At 35.1% G+C, this 26,016-nt stretch overlaps 1 protein-coding gene across 1 annotated transcript; it reads right to left on the bottom strand.

Moving 5' to 3' along the window:
- Window positions 1-936: 936 nt before the first annotated feature.
- On the bottom strand, window positions 937-26,016 carry LOC149778382 (uncharacterized). Its single transcript, XM_089939205.1, has 9 exons — window positions 25,681-26,016; window positions 24,965-25,241; window positions 17,684-17,985; window positions 15,664-15,819; window positions 12,988-13,099; window positions 11,191-11,288; window positions 10,270-10,489; window positions 3,552-3,638; window positions 937-3,113 (listed from the first exon to the last, which is right to left on the bottom strand). The coding sequence occupies exons 1-9, from the start codon at window positions 25,927-25,929 to the stop codon at window positions 2,377-2,379; spliced, it is 2,238 nt and encodes a 745-aa protein (XP_089795331.1). The 5' UTR covers window positions 25,930-26,016; the 3' UTR covers window positions 937-2,376.

The raw sequence follows: 26,016 nt of genomic DNA, 5'->3' as shown, positions 1-26,016 counted from the left end.
AATATATTCTTACTCCTATAATTTATTTAGCTTACAGAAGCAATTAGCAACAACTGACCTTTATCTGTTTCTTAACTTAGTATCCCCAATTTTTTGAAGATGGAAGGATTATAGGGCCGTGATGTATTGCAAAAAATATATTTTGTAGGTACATTAGCATAGGATTATGTGGTGGGAGCAGTATTAAAAACAATTGATGGGGGTAGTAATAGTAGTAGGTAGTGTCTTTGTTAAAAAAAATAATTTTGAAGTTTGTAGGGTTGAGATCGCCTAAATATATTTTGCCAACTACCCCCCCCCCCCCCCCGCCCCGGTTAAAACTTGTAAACTAATAAGATATATACACTATAGCGACATATAAATGTACAGATCACGAAAAGACGAATTCATATATCCTTGGTTCGGTCCTTACTCTCCACATGTGTGTATGTATGTATGTGCGCGTGCATTGAATTTTGATCAAACGTGCTTGCTCACATAAGAATTATATCTTTAGCTTTTAGCTGTATTAACTGTATGAATGGTTTAAGCTATACTACGATTTTCCAGCAATTATTAAGCGATCAGGGATATGTTTTATTGATCTGACCAATTGGGTCTGCTCTAGCTAGAATACGGCTAACACTGTATATAATCATGTGAGTGAAGAGGGTAGCAACTAAGGCATCCTCAACTCGTAATACTGTTTGAACTAATACCCATGTACTTTTGTTTCAGTCCAGATAGCACGACTAAGCATGCAGACCCCTTGCGTCGGCCATTTACTGTTAGACTTGTTATACTTTGGTTATGACCATAACAAATGTCGCTAAAGGGCCATAAAGTGAGCAAAGTGAATGCGTGTCTGCTCAGAGCACCACCGCAACAAGTCCATGCATAACCAAAAGGTATGGCCGTACATTTAAACATTCAGTAGGAATTTGTTTATATGAGAAATAAGTTGTGAAATACGCTTTATTTCTGCTAGACCTGGATGGTGTGGATGAAGTTTGCTGATCATGTGAAGTATACAAGTGAAATGAATACAAATTTATATATTTATCAAGTGAACAAGACCCAAATAAAATAAAATGCAAATAATAATGAAAGGGCAAACTTTAAGGTCGTTTTGATTCACATACAAAATATTTCATTTTGCTGTACGTATTGGCATGCTAGAAATATTACTGCATGTATTGGAAAAGTCATTTTTCTATATTAATTGGCATACTAGAAATGCCATTTTGCTGCATGTATTACAATACTAAAAATTACAATTTGCTGCCGGTTTTGTCATGCTAGAAGTATATCCATATAATAGAAATGTTATTGTTCTGCTCGTATCTGTTCACTACAATTGTCATTTGACCGCATCACTGGCATAGTACAATTGCATTTGCTACATGAATTTGCATACAATAGATGTCATTTTTTGCTGCATATATTGGCATACATGAACAGTGTGATTCAGATTGTATGCCGTAACTGTATGCATATGTAACGAATATTTTCCGGCAAGTAATGGCAAACTAAAAAAGGTTTATCACGATGCGCACATTTTCAAAATTTATCACAGTCGGTTTCAGCTAATAAGTTGCAATCGTCACGATGGTGGCCATATATTTTTAAATATAGTACTATGTGCTGACATATTTGACTTCCATTGAAATAAAAGGGGTAAATTTAATAAAACGTTCCCTTTCAAACACCCCTTTCAAAAATAAAATTTAAATGAATAACCCATTTAAATATCTGTACAGTATCCATCTCATTTGCGACAGAATTATTCCTTTCCTAACGTGACAGTAGACAGGGTTCTTCCATGGTTGACCAAAGATAAACATCAGAGATCCGAGATGATGCATTTTCAATATCGTCTTCACGTCGAAACAACCTTTAGTTTAAAGGTGTTGTTAATTTGATTAAATGATAGAGATATATATATAGAGAGAATGCATTTAAAATGGATGATCTCGATAGTATATCATCATCAATGGCTGTGCTGCCCTGCCCAGAGTGGGTGTGTACTATGCATATTTATTAACTTGTACAAATATTGTTAGAAAAAAATTAACATGTTAAAATGATCAGCAATAATTACCCTATAATATTATAATACGCCTAAGAGAGAGAGAGAGAGAGAGAGAGAGAGAGAGAGAGAGATTGTATATTCTACGATTTGCAAAAAATCAGACCAAAAGAACGGAATATTGCGAAAACATTTCATTCATTTTCCTCGTTTCTGTCTCATGCTGTAGTCCTCAAATATTTCGAATGAAGCCAGCTACAGTTCTTAGATGATATACACTCGATTGTCCTTAAACATCTGTATTTCGCATGTATAAGATTACTTACAAAAATCTCATTTCTGATTTTATTTCTGATGTGGAAAACAAATCACTTCCGGCCAACTACTGGGGGAACATATTGTAATCCTTGATAATAACAGGTCTTGATGGCGTCATTCCAAACCTCGTTCAAGAGACACGTTTTCTCGTACGCGTCGCCATATTGATCGCACTGGATGAACTTATGGGAGTCGGTCGGATGTGGGTAAAAGTACTCATTACTTCCGGGAACGCATGGATTGCGAATATTAGTGCTATATATTCCCAAAACAGAGTCAACAACTACTTCAAAATACAAACATGTTGTCAGTTCTTGAGAGTAAACTTTATGGGGTGGGCAGTTTAAAATGGCTCCTGATCCAGGTAGCATGTCACACTTGATGAAACTGGTATTATCCACTGGGTTTGGAAAAATCAACATGTTATTGGCGATGTTTTCAGGCGTGCATGGATTCCTAAGTCCAGCATCTTGTATGTGTGTCACAATGGGCAAGTGTGTTGTGGTGGGTTGATTCGTGCTAGGTACATGGCTGATAGTTGTCACATGATCACTGGTTTTCATCGTAGTTCCTGTTGTAGTCTGAACAGTGGTAGTTGTGATCAGGGAACTTTGTGTGGACTTAGGAACGCAAGCGCCTCCGTTTGTGTCGTAAATTTCGTAAATGGGACACTGGACTTCAAATGCATTGCCGCTTACATCGCAATACAAGAATTTCTGTACCTCATTTGGATGCATGACAGCCAGTTCCTGACCCGGAAGACAGAGGCTTTGAAATGCTGGAATTACTAGAATAATATAAAAAGGGGAAACTCAATAGTCAATGACACACCATACTCAAGGTTCATGTATTTGTCTTACAAATTTAACTAAAGGTTATATTAAAATACACGCATACACGCCTGATACTTTGACACGTAGAGATTTTCATGTATGCCACAAGGCACTGTAACAGTCTATACCTAGAGAAAATATATTTTCTGGGCTTGAAGTCAAAACGATTGATATGAAGGTATGTCTAATAGTGATTTAGTTTGATGATTAGCAAAATCAAATGATTAAATATCAATACATAACAGGAAGAGATATAAATGCATTTATCATTAAGTCTTAGGAATTGTATCGGTGTTTGTAAACCCTATATGCTTTAATATCACATTTAAACAAAAATCTTAACTTTCTATCTGATAAACAAATTACTGTCTCGGTCTCTCTTTCTTACTTACATTTTAGTACTGCATATTGGCTGTGAAAGATGTCACTTGCTGAACAATTTCTTGTGATGCCATTTTGGATACAAAGCACTTCTGCACCTAATTCAAATTAACAGACAGATAATTCTTCTACAAAAGGTGATTTCAGTAAAGTTCACACAAACCCCACTTTTTTGTATTCGGTGTGTTCTTGATATTTAATGAATTATTTATTTATATCTGTATTCCAATGAAAAATTATAAAAGGTTCCATGCGATTAATATAATAAAAGTGTCATGAATAATGCATGACAAAATATCTACAAGAACTGATAGTTCACCTACAGAAAACAGGTTTAATCCGTTCAAAGCACTAATATTTCATATACTAAAGACTTCAACATGACGTTAAGTTCAAACAAGGAGTCGACTCTCACGTAACAATAGAAGCGACTTGGTTGACTCGTCCGATATTGACTCCAAAATGTTTTCAAGTAGGGATATGGACGATATTTCCTTACGAATTTCAACAAACTCCAAAATACGAAGTAAGAATTACGTGAAATTTTACCGGCCAAGAAAACAAGCAATAATAATAAAACTGTTTTTTGTCTAATAATTTCATTCCTATAAACAATTTTCACTAATTAATAAGACATCTCTCTCTCTCTCTCTCTCTCTCTCTCTCTCTCTCTCTCTATATATATATATATATATATATATATATATATATATATATATATAACAATGAAAATTTAGAATCTGCTACACGTAACTATGCATGAGAAAACGATCATGCACGATTCAAAAGGAAAGTTTCGTCAAATCAATGGTAGACTTGCGAAAACCTGCCTGTGTGTCGGTACATAAAGATAATATTTCGGTTGCACTAAATCTTTACCGGTCACTGGAATAAATTTTACCTAACGCGATTTCTTCCTCCTGTTCGGCACAGCTAAGAAATTACGATTCGCATTGATCGTTTATAACATCTAATAAAACCCACAAGCCCTAGACATTCATGACAAATTAGCATGTTTCACATGAATAATGTGTTAATTTTAGACATCAATATAGAAAAGAAAGCAAAGACCGAAGTTTAATAGTAAATAGTTTGAACTTGGTGTTATCAGTACTAGCATACTAAAGAAAAACTGATTAACAAATTATAGCAAAAGACAATCGAATATTTGCTGATGAAGTAAGAAGAGTTAGATCCTTCATTAAGAATTGATGGAGCCAACGCTTACGGGACAGTAGGAACAACTTGGCTGAGTGTCATCTGATACTGGTTTCCAAATGATGTCTGACTTGCATTTCGACGAAGTTGGGCAATAATACCAACAAATGACGAAGTTAAACAGATTTGTTGAAAAGATGCTTGCTGCAAGTTGTCCAACACAAAACTGACATAAATATTTATATATATAGGGCTTACGATGCTCGTTCTCATGTGACTATGACATGTTGCTCCGGAAATATATATAAAAAAAAAAACAAATTGCAAAACCTTTAGGACGATTAGCCATTCCAAATAACTGTAAACATAAAAATACAAACTATCGAAAGAAAAAGATGTTAAAATTGTTTAAAAGACATATAAAATAAAAGATAGGTAAACAAATGCAAAATTCTTAAACTATATGGGATCAGTATCTGTTCTAAAAACCGTGATCTTTGAAAAAGGTATGAAAAGATGTTTTAGTACGTGATCGTAAAGCTTCTCGCGGCAAGAGAAAAGTCTGTCTTACAGAGCAGATGTCATTACACTTGAGAAGAATGTATTCAAGGCAACGGACATAGGACCGGTATGCAATCCAGTCGAGACATGCATTGGTCAGGTATATGCGTAACATACGCAATCGGTACAAAGCCAATGCAACTCTGCAATTTGTTCTATTTAAGGCATGCCAATCTCCAATGGTGGCTTTGATGTTACGCGGTTTGATTGCTAAGTTTTCATTATTCATAGTTTGTCAAGTATATAGAATATGCAGATGTATACAAAATTGGAAGTCACTGCAGGGTAGCGTTGACTGTTTTATCTGCCTTTTAATGTCCATAATACAAACGAGACTTTGCAGCCAGCAGTACAGAATACTTATACAAGAGTTTATCAGCAAATCTTGTGTCTGTAAAATCTGCGATATTAACGGGTTTTCAGATCATCATTATATAAGGCTTTCAGTGACAAAAGGGAATCGGAAAATAGGATTAAGTTTAATGACCGGAAGACTCGATGTAGTTTGAACATGAGCATCGAATTTTTAACATGGTTCGTACAGTCCTGATAATTTTGTTTAGGACTTTTGAAGAACTTCCTAACGTTTCGACGCGAATGCTTTCTTACGTAAACTGAACCTTATCTGTGTCTTTCTTTGCTTATCACAACAGATATGTGTGTAATACAAAAAAACTCATAACAGTGTCACTACATTAGAGGTAGCCACTATTCTATCTGGTTCACTACCGGTGTCACTTGTTTTTTATCCATCCAATTTTATCCCATTACATAAGTATATAACGTCGCCCTCTTAGTAAGAGGTGTGGTTAATTGGATTTGGCTGGTGTTATCTAGAGGATGACCTCTCTCGATATTATAGCCCGGTGGGAGTGAAAAAATAGAATTTCAACAGAGAACTGAGCAAGAATACTGGGAAGAAATAAAGCAATACAAGCCCCCTTAGACAACAAAAAAAAAATAGCAAATTTAATCAAAACAAATTAAATGTGGCAATTCCAATTCAATCTAAATTATGTCAACATAATTTAATAGCAGTGTCCAATTTGGACTCATTCCATCATAATAACGAGTGGTGGGAAGAACTCAATGTCCACGACCGATTTGCATCACCTTCCTCCCTTGCCCGTGAGGGTATCAACGTCTATGTCCTCAACTTCCTATTATCTTTACATCGTCCCTTCCTGGACTTCATAGTCCTTTATTCTGACATTGTCTTTCCTTTTTTCTCGGACTTCCGTCTTCATACTGTCCCGTCTCTCTCCCAAAAAGTTGTTCCTTAAAGGACAAAAGTACCCCTAAATCTCTGTATGTACCACTTTCTACACGGACATAAAATTCCCTCACTTCATTACTAAGAAGCATACATGCTATCCACACACTGCGTACATTCTGACTTAGTATGGCAGAACATTATCCTCGCTTCACAGCGACAGGTCATAAATTACCACCTGAGCGTCTATCGAGCATTACCGTATTCTTTTACATATGCTACTACATGTTCGATTACTATTACATCAAATTCACAAATTCTAATTCACAGCAATCTCTAACCTACAAGATTATCTAAACATTACAAAATCAGATATAAATAAGTAATTACCGATAACTCCCTATAATGAGTATCGTCCTAATAGTCAAAGTAAATTATTTTATATAACCCTATGAAATTTTGGATCGCATGCAATCAATTCTACCAATGAACTAATAACTGTAAAATTCAAAGATAAATTGCATAACAACTCTAGCATCAACACTTTTCCATGAAACTGAATAAAAGATACATAATATGCAACCTAGTCATAGCAAACACATTTGCATAAAACAACCAATCAAATTACGTGGTAAATTAAAATAGCGTACCTTAATGCTGTTCTCTTTCAGAACTTTGCGTCCAAGCACTAAACCCTGTCATTTCTCACAAGACAGCCACCTGGTTCATTTCTTGTTTAACGAGGAAAGCACGTTTTTCTTTAGGCTTCCTCGGGTCCAAAACTACTCTTCTCTCAGGAAATTAGGACTAAAATATTCCGACTAAGGTCGTCACTTTAAATTCACACTGCTTCTTAAGTGTACGCCTTAATTTATTCTGCCCAATAGTAGGCAGCGTTTCCTAAATTTTCCCCAAGATAATAATTTCTTCCGTTATATTTAAACAGCATCTGTGAACTACGGGATATATCAATTTCCATTTGAAAATTATAATTTGACATGGGTTCCTATGAAGCGGTTATGGTTTGTAGCTCAAATGTTTACATTCTCAAGACAGCATAGCAATGCCCTTGGTCAAATCTCACTCAGTCATAAATTCTAGCCTTTCAAGTTTTAACATTGACACGGGGGGGGGGGGGCGAGAAGTAGAAAGGTTGAAGTGACCCTTCACAAAGACTTTTCTGACTTAAATGGATAACATTTTGATGCTCAATGCATTCAACTTTAAGGTTCAAAACATTTCGAAATTCGACACTTCACAAGGTATATTTATTATATTTTGAAAAATATGCAAGCAAAACACAATATCTTAATTTAACAAGTTAGCACTTTGTCCATTTAATCCTTTTGCACTGCCACATATAAATTTAATGAAATTCTGGCTAAATTTAAGTAGCTTTTTTTTCTTGAAAATATGCAATGACTTCACAAGAAAAAATCAATTTCTTACCAACTTCAATAGTTTTTAAAGAAACCCCTCAAACTGACAGATCTTTCAAAGTAAGACCAACAAAGTGTAATTTCTGCGGTCAGAATTGGAGGTATTATAGTGTAACTAGCTCGAGATGATTCCGTATGGTAATGTCATGGCAGCTGGAAATAGCCGTATGGTAATGTCATGGCAGCTGGAAATAGCCGTATGATAATGCCATGGCAGCTGGAAATAGCCATATACTGGGGTATATGTCTAGGATAAGGAACTCTGTTTTCTTTGAATTTATTCTCAGAAACTCGAGGACTGGTTGAGGCGTTTTTAAATTGGCAATGATCAATTGCATAATTGCATATTTTTAAGGCTTTGTTTTAGTTACCAAAATGACGATTTTAGAACAGAATTGTTCAACGTGTTATATTAATTTTGGAAATAAAGATAAAAACGGTAAATACGGAAGTTTTTTCTCCATATAGTTTTTAAATTAATGACTGAATTGTGAGAGTAAAGAATGAATGGTCTCTATTCAAACCAGAATCAATTGCATATTCATACTCCATGAGCGAATCGAAGTTATTTATGTCCATAGTACTGGTATATCAAATGGCCGTATACCTTATACCAAAACTTCAAAAAGGCATATTACTATATATATATCTTTTTTTGCAACTCCTGGTACAATGTGTGTGTGTGTGTGTGTGTGTGTGATTTGGATTTTCAACGTAGTTTTATCAATTTTTTTAGTCATATCGCTACGATGCCTGGCATTCTATAGTGATCTCTAGCACTGGGACATCGTGCCGCAGACATGTAGCATGATGTCCCACCCAGTCACATTATCCTAACACCAGGTCGACCAGTACTAGCACTAACCTCTTAATGCTGAGCGCCAAGCAAGGCAGCTGTTAGTACCATTTTTATGAGTGTTGGTATGACTCAGCTAGGGCTCGAACCCACGACCTCCCGCATCTGAGGCGGGCGCTCTAACCACTAGGCCACCGGAACTGTTAACTCCTGGTACACAATTGTTATCTACTTTTCGTGATTTTTATTCATTGATATTAATTGTACGTAATATCTTTAGTTTGATTTTGCCTACGTCACCTGGGCTTGTCAAGGACGTAAAATTACACAAGAGCTATAAATAGATGCCTACATATCTGTTGACATTTACTAATAACAAGCTTAATAATAAGATTTAATGATTACCTCGGGTCAATTTCTCTTGGGTTGATGGGGTTTAGACAGTTCTATAACAATTTCTGTAAATTCCTATTGGTTAGGCTAAGTCACATGAATAGGGAAATTTGGAATACATTTAAGATCTGTCACGTTAGGTATGTTGTGAAATATAGTCGTAATAGAAGGTGTATATAAGGAAAGAAGTGAGTCATCCTCCTTTTTTGTGTTCCTGTTGTAAGTCTGCAGACGTGCTTTATGTTGTACTTAGATATTACTCGAGAAGCAAAAGCATTTGTTGACTTATCAGTTGGAGTAGAAAGTACTCAATTTTTGGACTAAAATATCATTCAGGATCATTTATGAATTATTCTAAAGAATTAAGGACAACGCTATCTTGACGACGTCACGATTCTTGGCAGACCATGACCAAGACATTTCCGGTTTTGAAACTTCAGTCATTTTGACTTTCATAGAACTTTAGCAGGATTATTTTGGATTCACTTCAGAATACTTTCCTGAAAAAAGTTTCTCTCACTTTGTCATTTATAACCTAGATAATTGTATTATTTGCTAAGTTTTATAAAACATGTTGGTTTTGTTTAATTCTTTTACTTAGTTTGTCACTAGTTTCGTAACACCATCATGGTGTATACTCGGTCTCTATGCATTTATGTTGTTTTCTCACCTTGCTCAGAAGTGACTTGAATAACAATCACATGCAATTCTTCTTCTCAGCCTGTGGAAATTCGCGTCTCTCTCTCTCTCTCTCTCTCTCTCTCTCTCTCATACAAAAGGTAGCAAGCACAACACTTGGAAATCAGATTGGAAGGGATATGTCATCTAAACGTTCAAAGGCGGAAACGCCTATTTTAATGAATGAATCTTTGGAGGTGAAATACTACATAAAAATCATTTTGTAATACTTTTTTAATTAAGTCACGAATTTAAATGAGTACATAGCGTATGAAGTTGTTTCCTGGCTTACAGTGATTGTTTTATGTTTTGAATTTTAAGATCTTCAGAAGAAAAAAAATAATTATATTTTGTTAAACACAACATAAAGAAGGCAACCCAAAGGATGTATGTCAATGACAATTATTTCATTAGTAGATAATGCTGACTCTATTCATAATAGGAATGTGCATATCATTTCGACAGCACACGCTGAATAAAAAATATCTAACCTGTCCGTATTTTGTTTCCATCCTCAACTAGAATTGCAAAACTTCCAGCAACAGCGCCACCTACTGAACTGTACAGAGCAAGGAGTAAGTCGTTACTACCCCGGATATAGACCTGAACAGAGCGATCGTTACTTGCCACTTGCCGGAAGTTGTACAGAACCATGGACGGGTCAAAGGTCAAAGAGCCATAAGCTTCTACGCTGCCGTTTATAGTAGTGATCTGAAATGATATTCAAATCCATCACGTTGTCTAGCATCTCCGCAACGGAATTACCGTTATTCAGCCAATTAATAGTATGGTTTTTACGTAGATTAAAGAAATTGCATCTGAACTTGCTGTAGCATTCCTAATACATAAACATCGGATAATCAAATGGAAATCAATACAACATCATTATTTGCAAAACCCGAAATCAATATAAAATACTCAGATGCATCTGTTTGTATATCACAATACTTATTTAGCTCCTAAAATGTGGGAGAAATATAGTTTAGGAGATAACGGGTGGTGTAAATGTTTTATTATTCATCAAGTGCAAAATATATTTGTACTCTATATGTTCATTGTTTAATTGTCAATAAATGTACAGTATTGAAAACATACCACGGCATAAGTATAGTTATTCATATTGTATTATATTTTGTCCTTTTCACAATATTTGGTAAAGAAAGTATTGATACACGAGTCATGCATGTATAAAGAAATTTTTTGCTTAAACCGACTCCTATGGCAACCTCTGTAGACTACCCGCAGTCCAGATGGAACCATTGTAGTACTAATAAAATAAGGTAGATTTAATTCTAGTTAAACATCAAAGAATACAGCCTAACCCGATAAAAGACAGCACAATGGGGGGGGGGGGACAAATTGTCCAACAGTTTCGGAATTAGCTACGTTTTACAAGGCAATACATAACTTACAGTTACTGTCGTCCCTGAAGTGGCGTTCAAAATGATTTCGGTATTAAGCGAGGTCCCGTGTTTAAAGAGGTGGGGTCCAGGTCCCAGTATGATGTGAGCTGTAGAAAAGATGTAAACTCATTGTAAAATGTAATATAAATCAATAAATGCAATGTTTATAAAGACCATGAAACGCACTGAATGCAATAACTAGCCTGGTTTGTTATATGCAAGTGCTTAATCCATTCCAGGATATGTCGACCCTCGGTTGCATCTGGACCTCAAACGTATATAGTACAAGACATTTAAGAGCAAGAGCTTGCAGTCAGATGGTGCTTAACTTGTTTTCAAAAGGGTACCTTGCAAATTATAAAGACAAGGACGGACAGCGGTCAACTTCGATAGAATCATATTGGCAGATACCAATAATTATTCTTTACAGAATATTGCTTTCGTGATTTCTGTGTAAAATCTGAAGATTGAACTCCTGCTATGCACTGAACAAATCTATAAACTTGCACTGCTCAAAGAAACCGCGAAAACAAGATATCTTCACATAGAAGAGAAAGAGGAACAGAAGTTTACATCTACATGGGATTTTCTTCGTCTGATTGGTCGAAACAATTACCCAAAATTAGTAACTGGAAACATACTAGTCAGAGAACTGGAACTATTTGCGTTGCAATAGCTTTCTAGGTGTTGTGTACTTGCTGGATTTAAACAAGACAGTATGAAATGGAGAATTATCTTCAATATGATACTACCCAAGGGAGACACAATGACGGCTATCCATATGTGATTTTATCATATTTAGGGTACGACCAAGAAAAAGAAAATGCTATCTAACTTCAAATCATGCAAACCTGCTTTCGGTTTCATGATTTGTTATTAGAAACATTTCTGCGTTCATGCAATAAATGTTGAATTTCTTCTCAAAGGTACCTAACATTTACGAACTAGTAATTTATGTTTTTGTCCGGCGAACAATTTTTTGGAGTTACAAAGTTAGTACGAGCACACAGTAACATACAATGATGTTGATGTATTTAGTTAGCAGGACATATTCCACACAAATAAATGAAATTTTAGTTTGAAATCTCAGGTTTCAAATGCAGCAAGCAAAATAAGCTTTAAACGAGAGAGAGAGAGAGAGAGAGAGAGAGAGATCATACCTATTTTACGGTTGAATTAAAAAATAAGAATCCTTTAAGTCAAGCTAAATATTCCGTTTAATTAGTCGTATGCATTCGGAAAAGTTCTACACGAAAAACTGTGAATTTCCATTTTTGTCATTTGTATTGTGGGTTTCCGAAATTAAGGCTGTGTTTGGGGAACGAGAGCGAACTTCATGCAAATCTACGGCACCAATAAATTTGTCCGACTGTTCGTAACGCATAATGGGTTGAATGTAACCTTTCCTAGTCTTAAGACCACCCTGGAATTTTCTTTCGCACACAGGAAATGAAGTTCATAAATCACAGTTCAATTCCACAGTTACTTGACATGTTTTACACCCTGTGTTCGAGGGTTCTCTAAATCCAAACTATTTTCCATTGCAGACAAATGTTGCCTTGTTCAATCCATATGCACTATCCATACAAAAATACCCCTTTTCCCACAACTGACTTTCATTACCTGAATCTATTGTAGGCAAATGTCAGCTAAAGAAGGTTCAACTTTCCAGCTTGAAAGCCAACACTGGAATGGCGTATCTGACATCAACGGGATAGAGTGTGGGGGAAATAATCACATTTAATAGAGGTCATAAAGGTTTAATGGACTTATTACTTATCCCGTATATTATTTTTTTCCACATACCATTGCAAGCTGTTTGCTGGATAAGAGCTGAAATGGTGCTTAGATCTGAAAAATCCGAGACAGTTCGGGTGTACATACATGTAGGTTCACTCGCGACTCGCTCTAATTCATTCTGTGAAAACAAAAGATGAATCGATATTAAAATAACAATATATTTAATTTTATTTGCTAAAACGTTTGTTTTATATTGGCTATGCAAATAATGTTTTTTTTAATATATATTGTGTCAAGTTCTCGTGCTGGTTCTAATATTGTTTGAAGGTTGGCCATAAAGTGAATAAAATACAAACAGATTGCTGCACATACTTTTCGGTGATAAATCTTTACTTTGAATCTAAACAAAAATGCCAAACACGTTCTTGTTAGCAAAATGCCAGAGTCAACGTTTATTCTATTGATTGACATTGCTCGTGATAAGCAAAAGACAGCCTTGAAAACCTTATCATTACAAAATAAGGACGTGGCAAGGTATATTCCACTTGAAAATCAGGTGGTGTTTTATGTTCCTTCATAGTTTCTTATGAATGTGGCCATGTTAAGGTTTATGTGTCCTTCATGGTGTTTTATTATAAAATTAGGCAAAATGACTTCACATGAACAATATTACAATTAATTTTAAGTAATATGAGTACATAGACAACATTGCTGTAATTACAAAGGGGTAACAAAATTAAACAAACCTCCCCTTTATACAAGATGTTTCTAAAAGGTCATCAGAAACTGATAAAGCTGAAAACATTTTTAATTACTTTGAAACAACCTTTATACATGTTCATGAGAGCACAGTCACGGTTGTCTTCAGACCACATTTCTTCTACTCAGACAATCGTGCTAATAACATACGCTACGGATTAGTAACTTCTACTACATAGCTACATGTTTAAGGGGCTGACTCAAAATGAATGTCTATCTTTTTGTCTTGGTAAACTATTGGTGATGTGTACAAAACGAGCAAAAATTAAATTGTTCTTGACGAAGTTGGATTAATCACAACCAATAAGAGCACATAAACCTACATAATTATCACATATTATAGCAATGCGAACGACTGTAAAGCCGACATATAGGTGATTTGCATCAACGTATTCAAAACTACGTAGGCACTGGGCATGATTGCAGACATTATTTCTCTGTGAAAATGATAAAGTGTGCAAATTTATCTAATTAGGGATGTAACTTACGTTCTGTAAAGATGAATTCTGTTTTGAGAAACTAGCGATAGCTATCCTGAACCGATATTTCAATCATAGGTACAAAAACGTATTTGCAAAGATGTTTAGAAGGGATGGAACTGATTCGTGGTATCTAAATATCAAATTCGTCCGGTTTAGCTCAACATTAATCGAGATATCACATACATACACAGAGACGAACAAACTGACGAACTTTACAAAAATAGTGTCTTTCCCTTCCAATAAAACGTAGAAAGACATTTAAAAAAGTCCATAAAAGTAACAGTTTTCGACTTACGATTGATCTATCCTATCTATCAATTAATTGCTGAACTATTATATGATGTGGGCGATAATCTATTTCATTATTACATTTATCTGTGTATCTGTCCATCTATCTTCTACTAAAATGTCTAATCAATAAAAAATGATGAATATTTTATGATACACAACCTATGACAACATTTACATAAGTTAAGAATGTTGGGTACCTTAATTCTGTTTAATTACCTTTTTAAAAAAAACGTGCAAAGGCATTGATTGTGGCTGGAGATTTCCATTGTACTCATCTTCAAAATAAGTGTAATGTGTATATATAACGAACCGCCTGCAATGCTTAATAGACGAGTCAAAGCTATTGTAATATATATATATATATATATATATATATATATATATATATATATATATATATATATATATATATATATATATATATATATAGTGTGTGTGTGTGTGTGTGTTTAACTTTTGTCCATGATTGAAGATTGTAATGGTCGTTTGTAAGTATCATATTACATAGCTCACTTTCGTCAATGACTGTAGATTATACTTGAAGATATTGATCATTTGTAAGCAACGTGTTTACTGGGATCTGAGTTCTGATCTTCGTCGGACAGTTTGCTTAAATTTAAGTTAACAGACCTGACATTTTTACGAATTGATTGGAACGTACCATTGTAAATGACCTAGGTCCAGGGTATTTTGTGCATCATGGGCCAGGCTATGGTTTGTATTTAAGTTTGTAGCATACAAAATTATTTCAATCTTACGCTAAGTGCAGCCCTAAAATCATTGTTTTGTTGTGTTCAGATATGATTTGGGAGGACTCGTCTACTTAAAAATGACTGACGTTACAAAGTGCTTATTGACATTTTAGAGTAAATCACTATTTGGGCATTATTGTGAGTTCACTGAAGGACTTTCTAGATTATATGATTGTGATAGATCAAGATTGTTATTATCATATCAGTTCATTCAAGGCTACTGGTCCATTCAATGTTGGTATTCACGAACAACACTATATACTTTTGGACTTGTGAGAGAACTTTTAAGATTATCTTGTATTTAGTACACAATACTGTAAGTTCCTTTCCAATTTTCACTGTGTATTCGAGGAAACAAATTATTTGTTGAATTTTACTAAACTATTTTTTGTTTGTTACTTATTTTAAAACCATATTGTCTTAACACAAGTTCTAGCTTCATATGGGATGTAATTTACCGTGTCTGTTGCGTCTCCAACACCGATGGTGAAAATTAGCACACCGTTCTCCTTCAGATCAGTGCTAGCCCCTTTAGTGGACAGAGTATCGCTTGATCGGCCATCCGTCACCAAGATAACGACCTTTGCAGAATCAGGACGTGCAGCGTTTTTCGGCTACGATAAAATTCGAAAAGATTTTAAGTGGCAAGTGCTATTATGAATTACTCGGATATGTATACTTAAGTCGATAATTTCCAGACGACTTTTTACTTTATTGCAGCTGCTGCCTGTGTCCTAATAAAGTAAACATGGGTCTGTTTTTTTCTTCTTCCGAATCCAGAATATAATTTCATCATTACATCTAGATACATATAAGATTTACCAGATCTGACTACTTCAGAAACGGCGGTAATTTGCTGCTTGATGTATTCTCATAATCCACCTTCAGTGTGCTGGAATTTATATTCTTTTTCATTATGATACATAGAGAAAAGAAGTTAGCTAAATTCTTCTCAAGAGTCGTATTTTGGCACCTTATTATCTACATCACACATCCTAAGATTTAAAAAATTGTGGCTCGACATGTCAAAGACAAGAAGGGATCACGCTTTGGCTTTATTGAAAAGAAGACTGCTTGTATTATTTGTTTCTCTCTCCGTCCGTCCATTAGCATACTTTTTTACGCTTCATGTCTTATTTGGAGGATAGATACGACCATTTACACGCACATTCACCCCCAAAGTCTAGGTGTTCCGAAACGAAAGTATTTCTGCCAATAAGAATATTGCTGTCAAAACTTTTCAAAAAATGGACGGTTATACTAACACAGGATTTTCACTACCAGATGTATTGTATTTAGTTCTTCCTAGAGGAAAATGGTTCAGAACTGAGAGCCAATATAGGCGCCATCCAGCCATCTTTAAAATCTTGTTATCGGTACGTCCTGTGAATGGAAAGTCATAGTGATTTGGGGATTTTATCGGAAGACGTTTTATGATTTCTAATTTGTTTCCAAAAGCAAAAAGGGCCGATCTGACCGCCAACATGGCTGCCATCTTGACAGTTATAGTTACTCTTCCTGCACGGATGGTCATATAGACTTGGGTTTTCACAAAAAAAAAAACTTAACATCATGTATTGAATTAAGATGGTGATGCTCCTACATCCAATTTTGCCACCGTGGTAGTTATCTTGAAATTCTTGTCGCTACTTCTCTGAAACGGATGGTCAATCAACAAAATGCTTCTTTAATTATCTAGCTGGCCAAGAATGAAAATGATGACGAAATGATAGCCAGTATAACATCCACAGTTATCTTGATAATCGTATTATCGGTATGCCTCCTTAACGGGGTCCTGTGTGTCGGATCGGTCTACCACGCACGCCTTTACGGAACATCTTCCATTTCACCTCTAGGTTCGGCCAGCATGGGTATGTGAGAAAGCTTGCCAGCAACTTCCTGTGGATTTGTGGTTCTTCTTCCTCCAAATAATCTAGCTGCCAAGTAAAGTCTATCATATGCAGAAAAATGGTTTTGAAACCACACAATCAAAACAGAGATTGTTCATGGTGTCTAGGTCGAATTAAATGAAAACGAAGACCAACTTGACATCAAACGTTGCCGTCGTGACGGATTTCTTCACAATGTTCTTATCGCAACTCCTCCTTAGTAATTGGCCATATGGACAAAAATTTCTTAGAATATCTAATTGATCCGAAATTATATTAATACCGATGTTACATCCGATATGGCCATCACGAAAACCATCTTGAAAATCATGTTATTGCGTCAGTATCTTAAAGATGGTTTTATGAGGAGACTGTCTTATCTTAGCTTCCTTGAAATTCATTTTGACCAGTGGAATGTCATTGCTTCCCAATGTTTTTTTGTTTTAGTTTTTACATTTAGTCTCTGAATATGTCTGGAAGAACTGATCAGTTTTCAAGAAATTCAAATATAATAAAATAATGTGAACACAAATTGTGGATTAGAATTATAACTATAACTGAGTTAATCTGTATAACAAGCTATGTTTACCGAGAATATATGGTCATGAAGAAACTTCAAAGCCAGATGTGTCGCCGATCCGCCTGCTTCATACTGGATTTTTTCTATGGCTGCAATTACAGACGCCTTGTCGGTGTAAGAGTTGAGGTCAAATTCGAGATAGACTTGAGAGCTAAACTTGACTGCAGCAACACGGACGTTATCTACGGAGACATCAAATCCACCAACCACGGCCTGAACAAAACTTTTAATTCTAGTAAAGTCATCTCTTGACAAACTTGCTGAACTGTCAAGTACAAACACAAGATCAAGAACCTTGTGGCCATGGCAGCCTGGAGAGAAGATTGAAAATTTGTCTAACTATGAATTCAATTCAATCCTCTCTCTCTCTCTCTCTCTCTCTCTCTCTCTCTCTCTCTCTATATATATATATATATATATATATATATATATATATATATATATATATATATATATCATATACACGTCTTTGAAAAGTTCTAAATATTTTGTTATAACATTTTGGTTTATTATTACCTGTCAATAAAACTTAATACTGATCGAAAAGAAACAATAACATTCTTTATCACATAGTCGGTACAGTTTTCAGTTTCATGTTATTGACACCACTACGTGTTTCATATTACTTGATGCGATTCAGTTTGGTCCAAATAATTAAATGATTTTTTGTTGTTGCAGTTTTCTCTTTACTGATTACCTGCAATAGTGGTAGAACCTTTTAAACCCCACCTTCTGGAGTTTTTTGTTTTCAATGATTATTTTGACAGCCATTTATCGACTCGACGCACGAATGGAAGTGGAGAAAAATGACACCGTTTTTTTTGAATATGGCTAATTTATCCCCAAAGGGGTTTGTTATGTTATGTAAAACAATATCCTCATATGAAAAATGGCATAAAACCCAAAGACAAGAACAACAACAAGAAGTAAAACTAAGGGTATTGCTATTTGATATTGGGTGTTTGGGATGGGGGGGTGTAGGTGGGCGGTGTATCTGTAACATATAATCCACCCGATATACAAGCGTGGTTTAAATGATAACGTACAGAAGTAAATAAACTCACTTCTGTTCACAGCAGAATGTGGACATAAACCAGTCTCCCAACGTTATCCAACCACAACCTATTTACACGGTAAATATGTGATGCACGTAAGATTCAAACATATTCTTTTTTTACGTTTTCTGTACAGACTACTGTTCCTAATCAGATATTGTAAAATCCGACCACAACTATATTACTGTAAATATGGGAATTTCTGCATCTAGTATTCCCCTTTTTACAGAAATATCGCAACGACATTATGATTAGTTGTGAAAGTGACATTGTAGGGTAAACATGGATCATGTACTCTAGGCCTACTCATACCGCGACTGTGTACCGTATCAAAACAATGTGACATCATTGGAGATTCTGCGTTGCTGAATGATTGTGTCTCTATAAAATGTTCTGTTCATTCGGATGGACGCTTGTTCTTTGATTTAAACTTTGGTAAAAATGAATAATATAGTTTTACTAGTTCAACTTTGTTTGGGAATATTCTTACGCAGAACAAATCAAGGTGCAACGTCTGTCAGAATTAAAGAAATTATTCACTCTTCTTTCTATTTCAATAATTTCTGCTGAAATAAAATCGATGTGAGAAACATAATCTCAAATGGGCTATGATTTGATATTAAATTTATGAAACTCATTAAAAAAATGTCCAGCTTTCGCGAGAAAAGGTTTGCAAAAGCTGGACTTTATTCAGCTCGTTTCATAAATTCAATATTAAATCAAAACCCGTTTGAGATCCTCATTATATGGGATACATGTGTATGTGACGTAACATAGGTAACTGAAAGTGAAGTAAAAATGGTGGAGGGGAATAGTTCTGATACTGACCAAGAGCATACTGTAAAATCCGGATTTTCTTAGCGTATTCCCTAACTGCTATTACGGCCGACTTGTATAAACTTTACAGATGTATATCTTGGTCATATCTTACAATTCTGAGATGATTTCCTCGTTTTAAATGTCGTTGCGAGCCCGTAAAAGATGACGCACGTTCTGGAAGACAGATGTCTGCGACGGAACAGCGGGAAGTGGCTGCTGTCATGGCGACAGTTCATCAAAATGGTTGATACAAAAAGCAAAAGATTTATATTATCTCAAGAATTAATTTGTAACGTGTTCTTAATGTAATGAAGAATAATTTGAAGTTCAAAAAGGTTTATACAAGATGGGTTCTACATTTGTTGACGACTGATCACAAACAGACTCGTAAGAGACCTTTGCATGAGAATGTTACTGTTGATGAAAAATGGATATACTTTTCTCAGTCTGATCCAAGAGAAACTACAATGTTTGGACCGGAGAAAACGTGCAGAGACCATTAATTGCTCGACGTAGTCGGATTGCCGAGAGAGTTGGGTTTGATATAAATTTCAAAGCACACGACCCGATCATCCATGTCCCTGTGCGTAACTCATTTAGTGTCACTGGACACTGGTATATCTCCAAAAGGTTGCCAAACGTTATGGAACACTGCCGAACCACCCGTCCGTTCACCAGTACGCAGAGTAACCATCCTTTTCTTGTCAACGCACTGGCGCATTAATCCGCCGACGTGACAGGCTTATTGTTTGGGCACAGTATCCAAATGTTAATACCCTGATTTAGTTCCAGGTGAATTTTGTATGAATACTGTTATCAACAATTCACTGAGGGGCAAACGATTTGAAAGCTGTCATTGGGATGGGAGTGCATTTTTCAAGCGTATGAACAGGATGCCAAAACTTGGCATTTAGTAACTGGATGATCAGAGAGAGAAAATGTGTTGAGGTACATGGGAAGAACGTTGAGAGAATACACTTACGTATTGTTCACTAATAAAGATCTTTATTGTACAGAGCACTAATATACATAGAGCTTTGTAAATCTACCGAAGTACACGTTTTAAAAGTTTTTCGGTAGTTAAGTATATTCAACCATGGCTAGTGCAAATTGTGCTTTCCACAATAACACCGATCTTAAAGAAATATAATAAAAATGTTATGGATATCTGATATTTTGTTTTATCTATTCATCGTAAGTTTCGTCACAAAAAAACATGAGACGTTTTAATTGGTGACTATTCGTCTGAAGAAAACAGTCCATTGAAAGCTAGTGCGACTATTTTTGTACTCATTTAAGGTGCTACAGTAGTAGGTAATTGTATGTTTTGTATTTTCGTTCCTGGTATAAGAAACTTATCCTCTAAGATCTTTCCTAGGTTAAATGATCCATGACCGTTGGCCATATTTACCCAAGATCCACATAATTTGTGCAACTCGTGTAGTACTAATCCACGAATGCAAAGTGGCCAAAAACAATACAAGATAGACGCAGTGACCTTGCACAGTAGCCGGCAAAATGATTATGACACTGCTACGGTAGACAAGATTGTTTATTAGGATAATGCTATGCATGGTAAAGTTTTCAATCAGGCCTATATTATTGATTGCATCTATGCTACAGTATCTATCCTATTCACTGCTATATAAACAATATATTATTTGGCAGGTACTGTTGTTATATATATAATGTAATCGTATTTAAATTATTTTACCAGCACCACCAGCAATATTGGTTATTATTAATAAAGCTCCGACAACAATTTCGATTGGTGGACCTATTATAGATGGTATTGCCATGACTCCATCCACACCCAAACCAACAGTTACTGACGCAGCGATTCAATAAATTGCAATACCTATAATACATGAACATATGTATTTTGAGACTAGCTAGGTTCTCGTGGTGCTTTCATGTTTCAGTTTCAGTTCTGCTTCGATTATTTCTTCACGTCGGTAATATTGAAGGTCGGTCATAATTTTTCTATAAGTAATGTGCTTTGTATACAACAATTGCTCGACCTGCCGACCTTGATCAAGTGCAACACGTACACGCAGTTCTGATTTTATTTTTTACTGGCACATCTGTCTTATAATCATATCTGATTGGGAAATGTTTTTTATCTATAATTTAAAAAAAATATATCTATGTATAATGGACACAAATAGCCATTGCTCGGAAGTCCTAGACAACTAACACGTAATACCATGCAACTATTAGGACAGAATTTTTTAGTACAAGGAACAAGATTGAAATTTTCTCTAAATGGTATTAAAAGTAAGTTGATAAATTATATTGAAAGTAAATTTCTATTAAAATATATTGAGATTGAATCCATTTAATTCGGTATTACAATTATATACTACTTAATACAGATTACGCCCTTATGATCAAGTACGACCGTCTATACATACATTTCCCTTGTATCCTAAAGTCGGCACACAAAGAAAAACTACATGTAAGTACCGCATTGCGTAAACCTAGAAAAAATCATAAGCTATTACTAATCGCGCTGACGTTGTAGAATTGTCTGTCTAATGACGTACATAGATCTAGACGATAATCTGTAAGAGACCACGAAGCCTCACTTGAGATTCTGGCCTTCGCAAGGAGCTAGGAGCGCGCCATATTTGGCGTTGTCTTAAGAAACTGGTATAAAAGCCCCAGCCACGGGCCGACACCAGTTTTGCTGGCCAGAAGCTCAAACAGGCTTTGTCTTTGCAGGTAAGATAACCGTCTATGTACAATTTTTCATAGTATAAGACCTTTTAGTGTTATAAGAATTTTTAGTGTTAAGATGCTAACCTAACATCAGTATGTTTAAACATTAGATTATTTTAATATTTCTTTGCTATTCTTTAATATAATGTAACGGAAAGTTTAATTGTTTGAATAACTTATATTTACTTATAACTATATTATTGATTATAGTAAAAGCAGCGTTCGTTACCAACTTCATTTTCAGTAATAGTTAATTTAGAAATAAAATACTCTTGAATAATAGAGTTTATTATACTGACTTTTTAGAATAAATTCAGTAAAATATATTTCAATTACGGTATTGGTCTGAAATATTGAATTTTAGATTCTTTTGCTATCGAGAATTTATTCGATATTTAATTAGCTGTATTACATTCTAAACGGCAGATATTATACAAGTATGATGTCGGTAAGTGAAAGAATATCGTAGTTTTATATGTATTTCTTATATCCGAAAATTGAGCTTGTTGTAGCTTGATATTGAAATGTAAGTTTATATGTTGAGTATTTCAATAAAATTTTTCTGGCCAGAAACTCAAACAGGCTTTGTCTTTGCAGCTCGATCCCGAGTACCTTCAATTCCCCAAGAATGTAGTCACGTCTTCATCATCGAGTGACACTTACATCAAATGACTTGAACTTCCTTTCTTTCTCTCTCTCTCTCTCTCTCTCTCTCTCTCTCTCTCTCTCTCTCTCTCTCTCTCTCGGAATTGAGAAACAGATTGACTTAGAGTTTACGAAGCAAATCTTCACATAAAAGCTGGTGAAGAAATCTCTCTTCGTAAAACAACCATTTATCTCAATGTGAAAGCCCAGTCGCGCTACTCAAATACATATTAACAACGGAATCATGTAAAAACTGCAATGAGCATTTTCACTTTTACGTCGGTCATACTGGTACATACAAACAGCATAGTGTACCGATCATCTCCATATAATCATTTCTTGTGTTGGTGATCGTAATCGGTACGAGGCCATACCAATATACAAGTATCGAATGTTTATTATCACTTAGGTAACCACAGTCAATACTAGTATACCTCCATTGGGTAAATCCTTAAAGAAACAAGACTCAGTAATATTTTCCTTTTCTAAATACATGCTATTTTTGATCTTTATCTTGGCACACTAATGCGCTCCCATCTGGAACTCACTTATTGGTCAGCCTAGGAAGTGGGAACTTAGATACACAACATGTGACATTTATTTTTGTTGGCAGACTTTAGCTAAAGGACAATCGCAAGTTTAGAATAGAATCAATCTAAATTATTGATTGATGCATGCTACATCTGCATGTGGAGGTAATGGCTACCATATAGACACAATTTCCAAGTGCATACAAAGCTAACAGCTGCCCAACAGACAATGATAACGTGCCGTAATGTTTGCAATAACTCAAATAATCATCATATATGGATAAGGTCCTGGTCAGGAGTAGCCACTTGTCGGAAAGGGAACCACAAGACACCGAAAAGGAAAGGAAGAAAAAAAAAACAGTTGCAAAAATTTGGAAAATAAAAACACCGAAAAGAAAAGAAAGTTTGAAAGAAAAAAAAAGAGGAAATTGTGAGATAGTAATAAACATATTCATTTGATTTTCTAGTTCATGGACGTATCATTTCTTATGGTTGGAAAACAGTAAAACGGAAAATGACATAAGTATGTTTTGCTGTGTCCGCAGAGAATTTCCCGAGCATAAAGATATTATTTATTTATAGTACAGGGATGAAGGCCTTGCTTGTCAAACTGGTATCGGACAAGTGAATATATGTGTCTGCCCATTGTTTTATTCTAAATTGTGGTTTTTGTTATGATTTCTATCTCAGATAAAATTATATATAACTGTGTGAGACGTTTCTCTTACATCTCCCACCTTATTATATGTGCATTTCTTTCTTTCTCTTCCTCTGGCGCACACACATATCTTTTATATTTGTTATCACTCATTGTACGCATATAATTTTTACATGTTTATTTTTTTTTTAAAAAAGCAAAACCAAATTAAAGTTTATAAGTAAAAAGTCAATATAAAGACTTGCTTCGCAATACTTTTAGATTGCAATCGTTCTTACAACAGACGCACCTGCCTACAATATGAATAACACATTCAAACACGTGTATTTAATTAATTATAAAATACACAATAAACGTATAGCAAACGTAAATATAAGATGTAAGTTGTCAAATAATTTTTGATTACATAAATTGCTTGGTCCAGCAACAGAATTTACTGGGGACCTGCATTTTCATAGTTACCTGACAACCAGAGATTTTCAGATTTTCAAATTTTTTTACCTCTGAGATGTGTGTTGGTGTAAAAATGGAAACAAGTTTTACACGTTAGTAAATAACTAGAATTATTCAGTTTAATGAACACTCAGGTCTACAGTCGGATTATTTATTATAGTCTACCTGTCTAGAAGAAAAGAACAGCATAAAATATGAAGAAACTAACAAAGCGGAAAATGCCTCGAAAATATGCAGTTTGGCAGAAATGTTATCAGCAAACATTCGTTTTATCTTGGCAGATAAATATCTGCTTTGTCCGCCAATTGCTGAACTGACTATCGACAAGGCGACTCCATGAACTTTAAACCAGTGAATGAAGTCATCTTCATAACTTGAAAATAGTTGACATTATTTCTTAAAACGGTACCTGTTTCCAAATTTCGCACGGCCTTTACGAATTCGTTTGCGTCGTGATTACTATGATGAGCAAGAAAACTGCCTTGGTCTTCTACACTGTTTGGAACACCTTGGTTTCCAGCGTAATGCGCTGTTAATAGCCCAGCTGCTAGTCCGGATAATAAGGGTTGCCTTAGTTCCGGCCAGCTGATATTCGACCATTTGATACCAAGACGCTGTTCAATCTGTGTCCTGAATATCGAAAGGGATGGTGATGATTTTGAAGTTTCAAAATCTCCCTCGCTTACCTATTGAGTTAAAAGGAAACGAAGATATGTGCTAACAAATAATAGACGATATCGAGCGGAAAAAGAGAAGAGAGATGATATCAACAATAATGAAAGCTTTTAAGAAACAATGAAAATTGTTGGCTCTTTCATGAAGCCAAATCTGTCACCATATACTACTGGCATTTAATAATAATAATAATAATAATAATAATAATAATAATAATAATAATAATAATCACGAGGAAGAGTAAAGAAAGGTCATAACAAAATAATGAATATAGTTGACACATATAATGATCAGCAAGTATTACAAACAAAATAAAAACTTAACATTAGCAATATCCGTATCGTCTCTAAAATTTGTATTAAAAATACTGTACACATAAGGGAAAGGAAATGATACTTATTTTTGCATTAGTTTCTGTTAATCGGAATATCATGTGTATGACACACGTACTTGCCATATCCCACCATTGTATCCGGAACGATAAGTGGTCGGGTCGATCCCGTCTCTGGTTAATAGATAGGCCAGTCTCCGCAGATACAAGTTATCAAAGTTGAAGATACAATACTTCCGTATGATCCCTACAACCGCTTCCACTACCTCCGCACCACTGGCTCCAGGCATTCGCGTTTCGTCATGAGTCACACACGAGGAATAGAGAGTTATAGACACGAAAATTATTAAGCTTAAGATTACCTTCATTATTATTGAAATTGTTACACCCAATTTGCAGGAGATTTAACTTTGAAAAAAAATATATATATATTCTAAGAGTATGAGGAAAATAAA

This window comes from Sinohyriopsis cumingii, chromosome 17, assembly GCF_028554795.1.
Source record: "Sinohyriopsis cumingii isolate HCF-2022 chromosome 17, ASM2855479v2, whole genome shotgun sequence".
In the NCBI taxonomy this organism is placed as follows: domain Eukaryota; kingdom Metazoa; phylum Mollusca; class Bivalvia; order Unionida; family Unionidae; genus Sinohyriopsis; species Sinohyriopsis cumingii.
The sequence above is the reverse complement of the archived record's forward strand: the minus strand, read 5'-3'. Positions and strand labels throughout refer to the sequence as shown.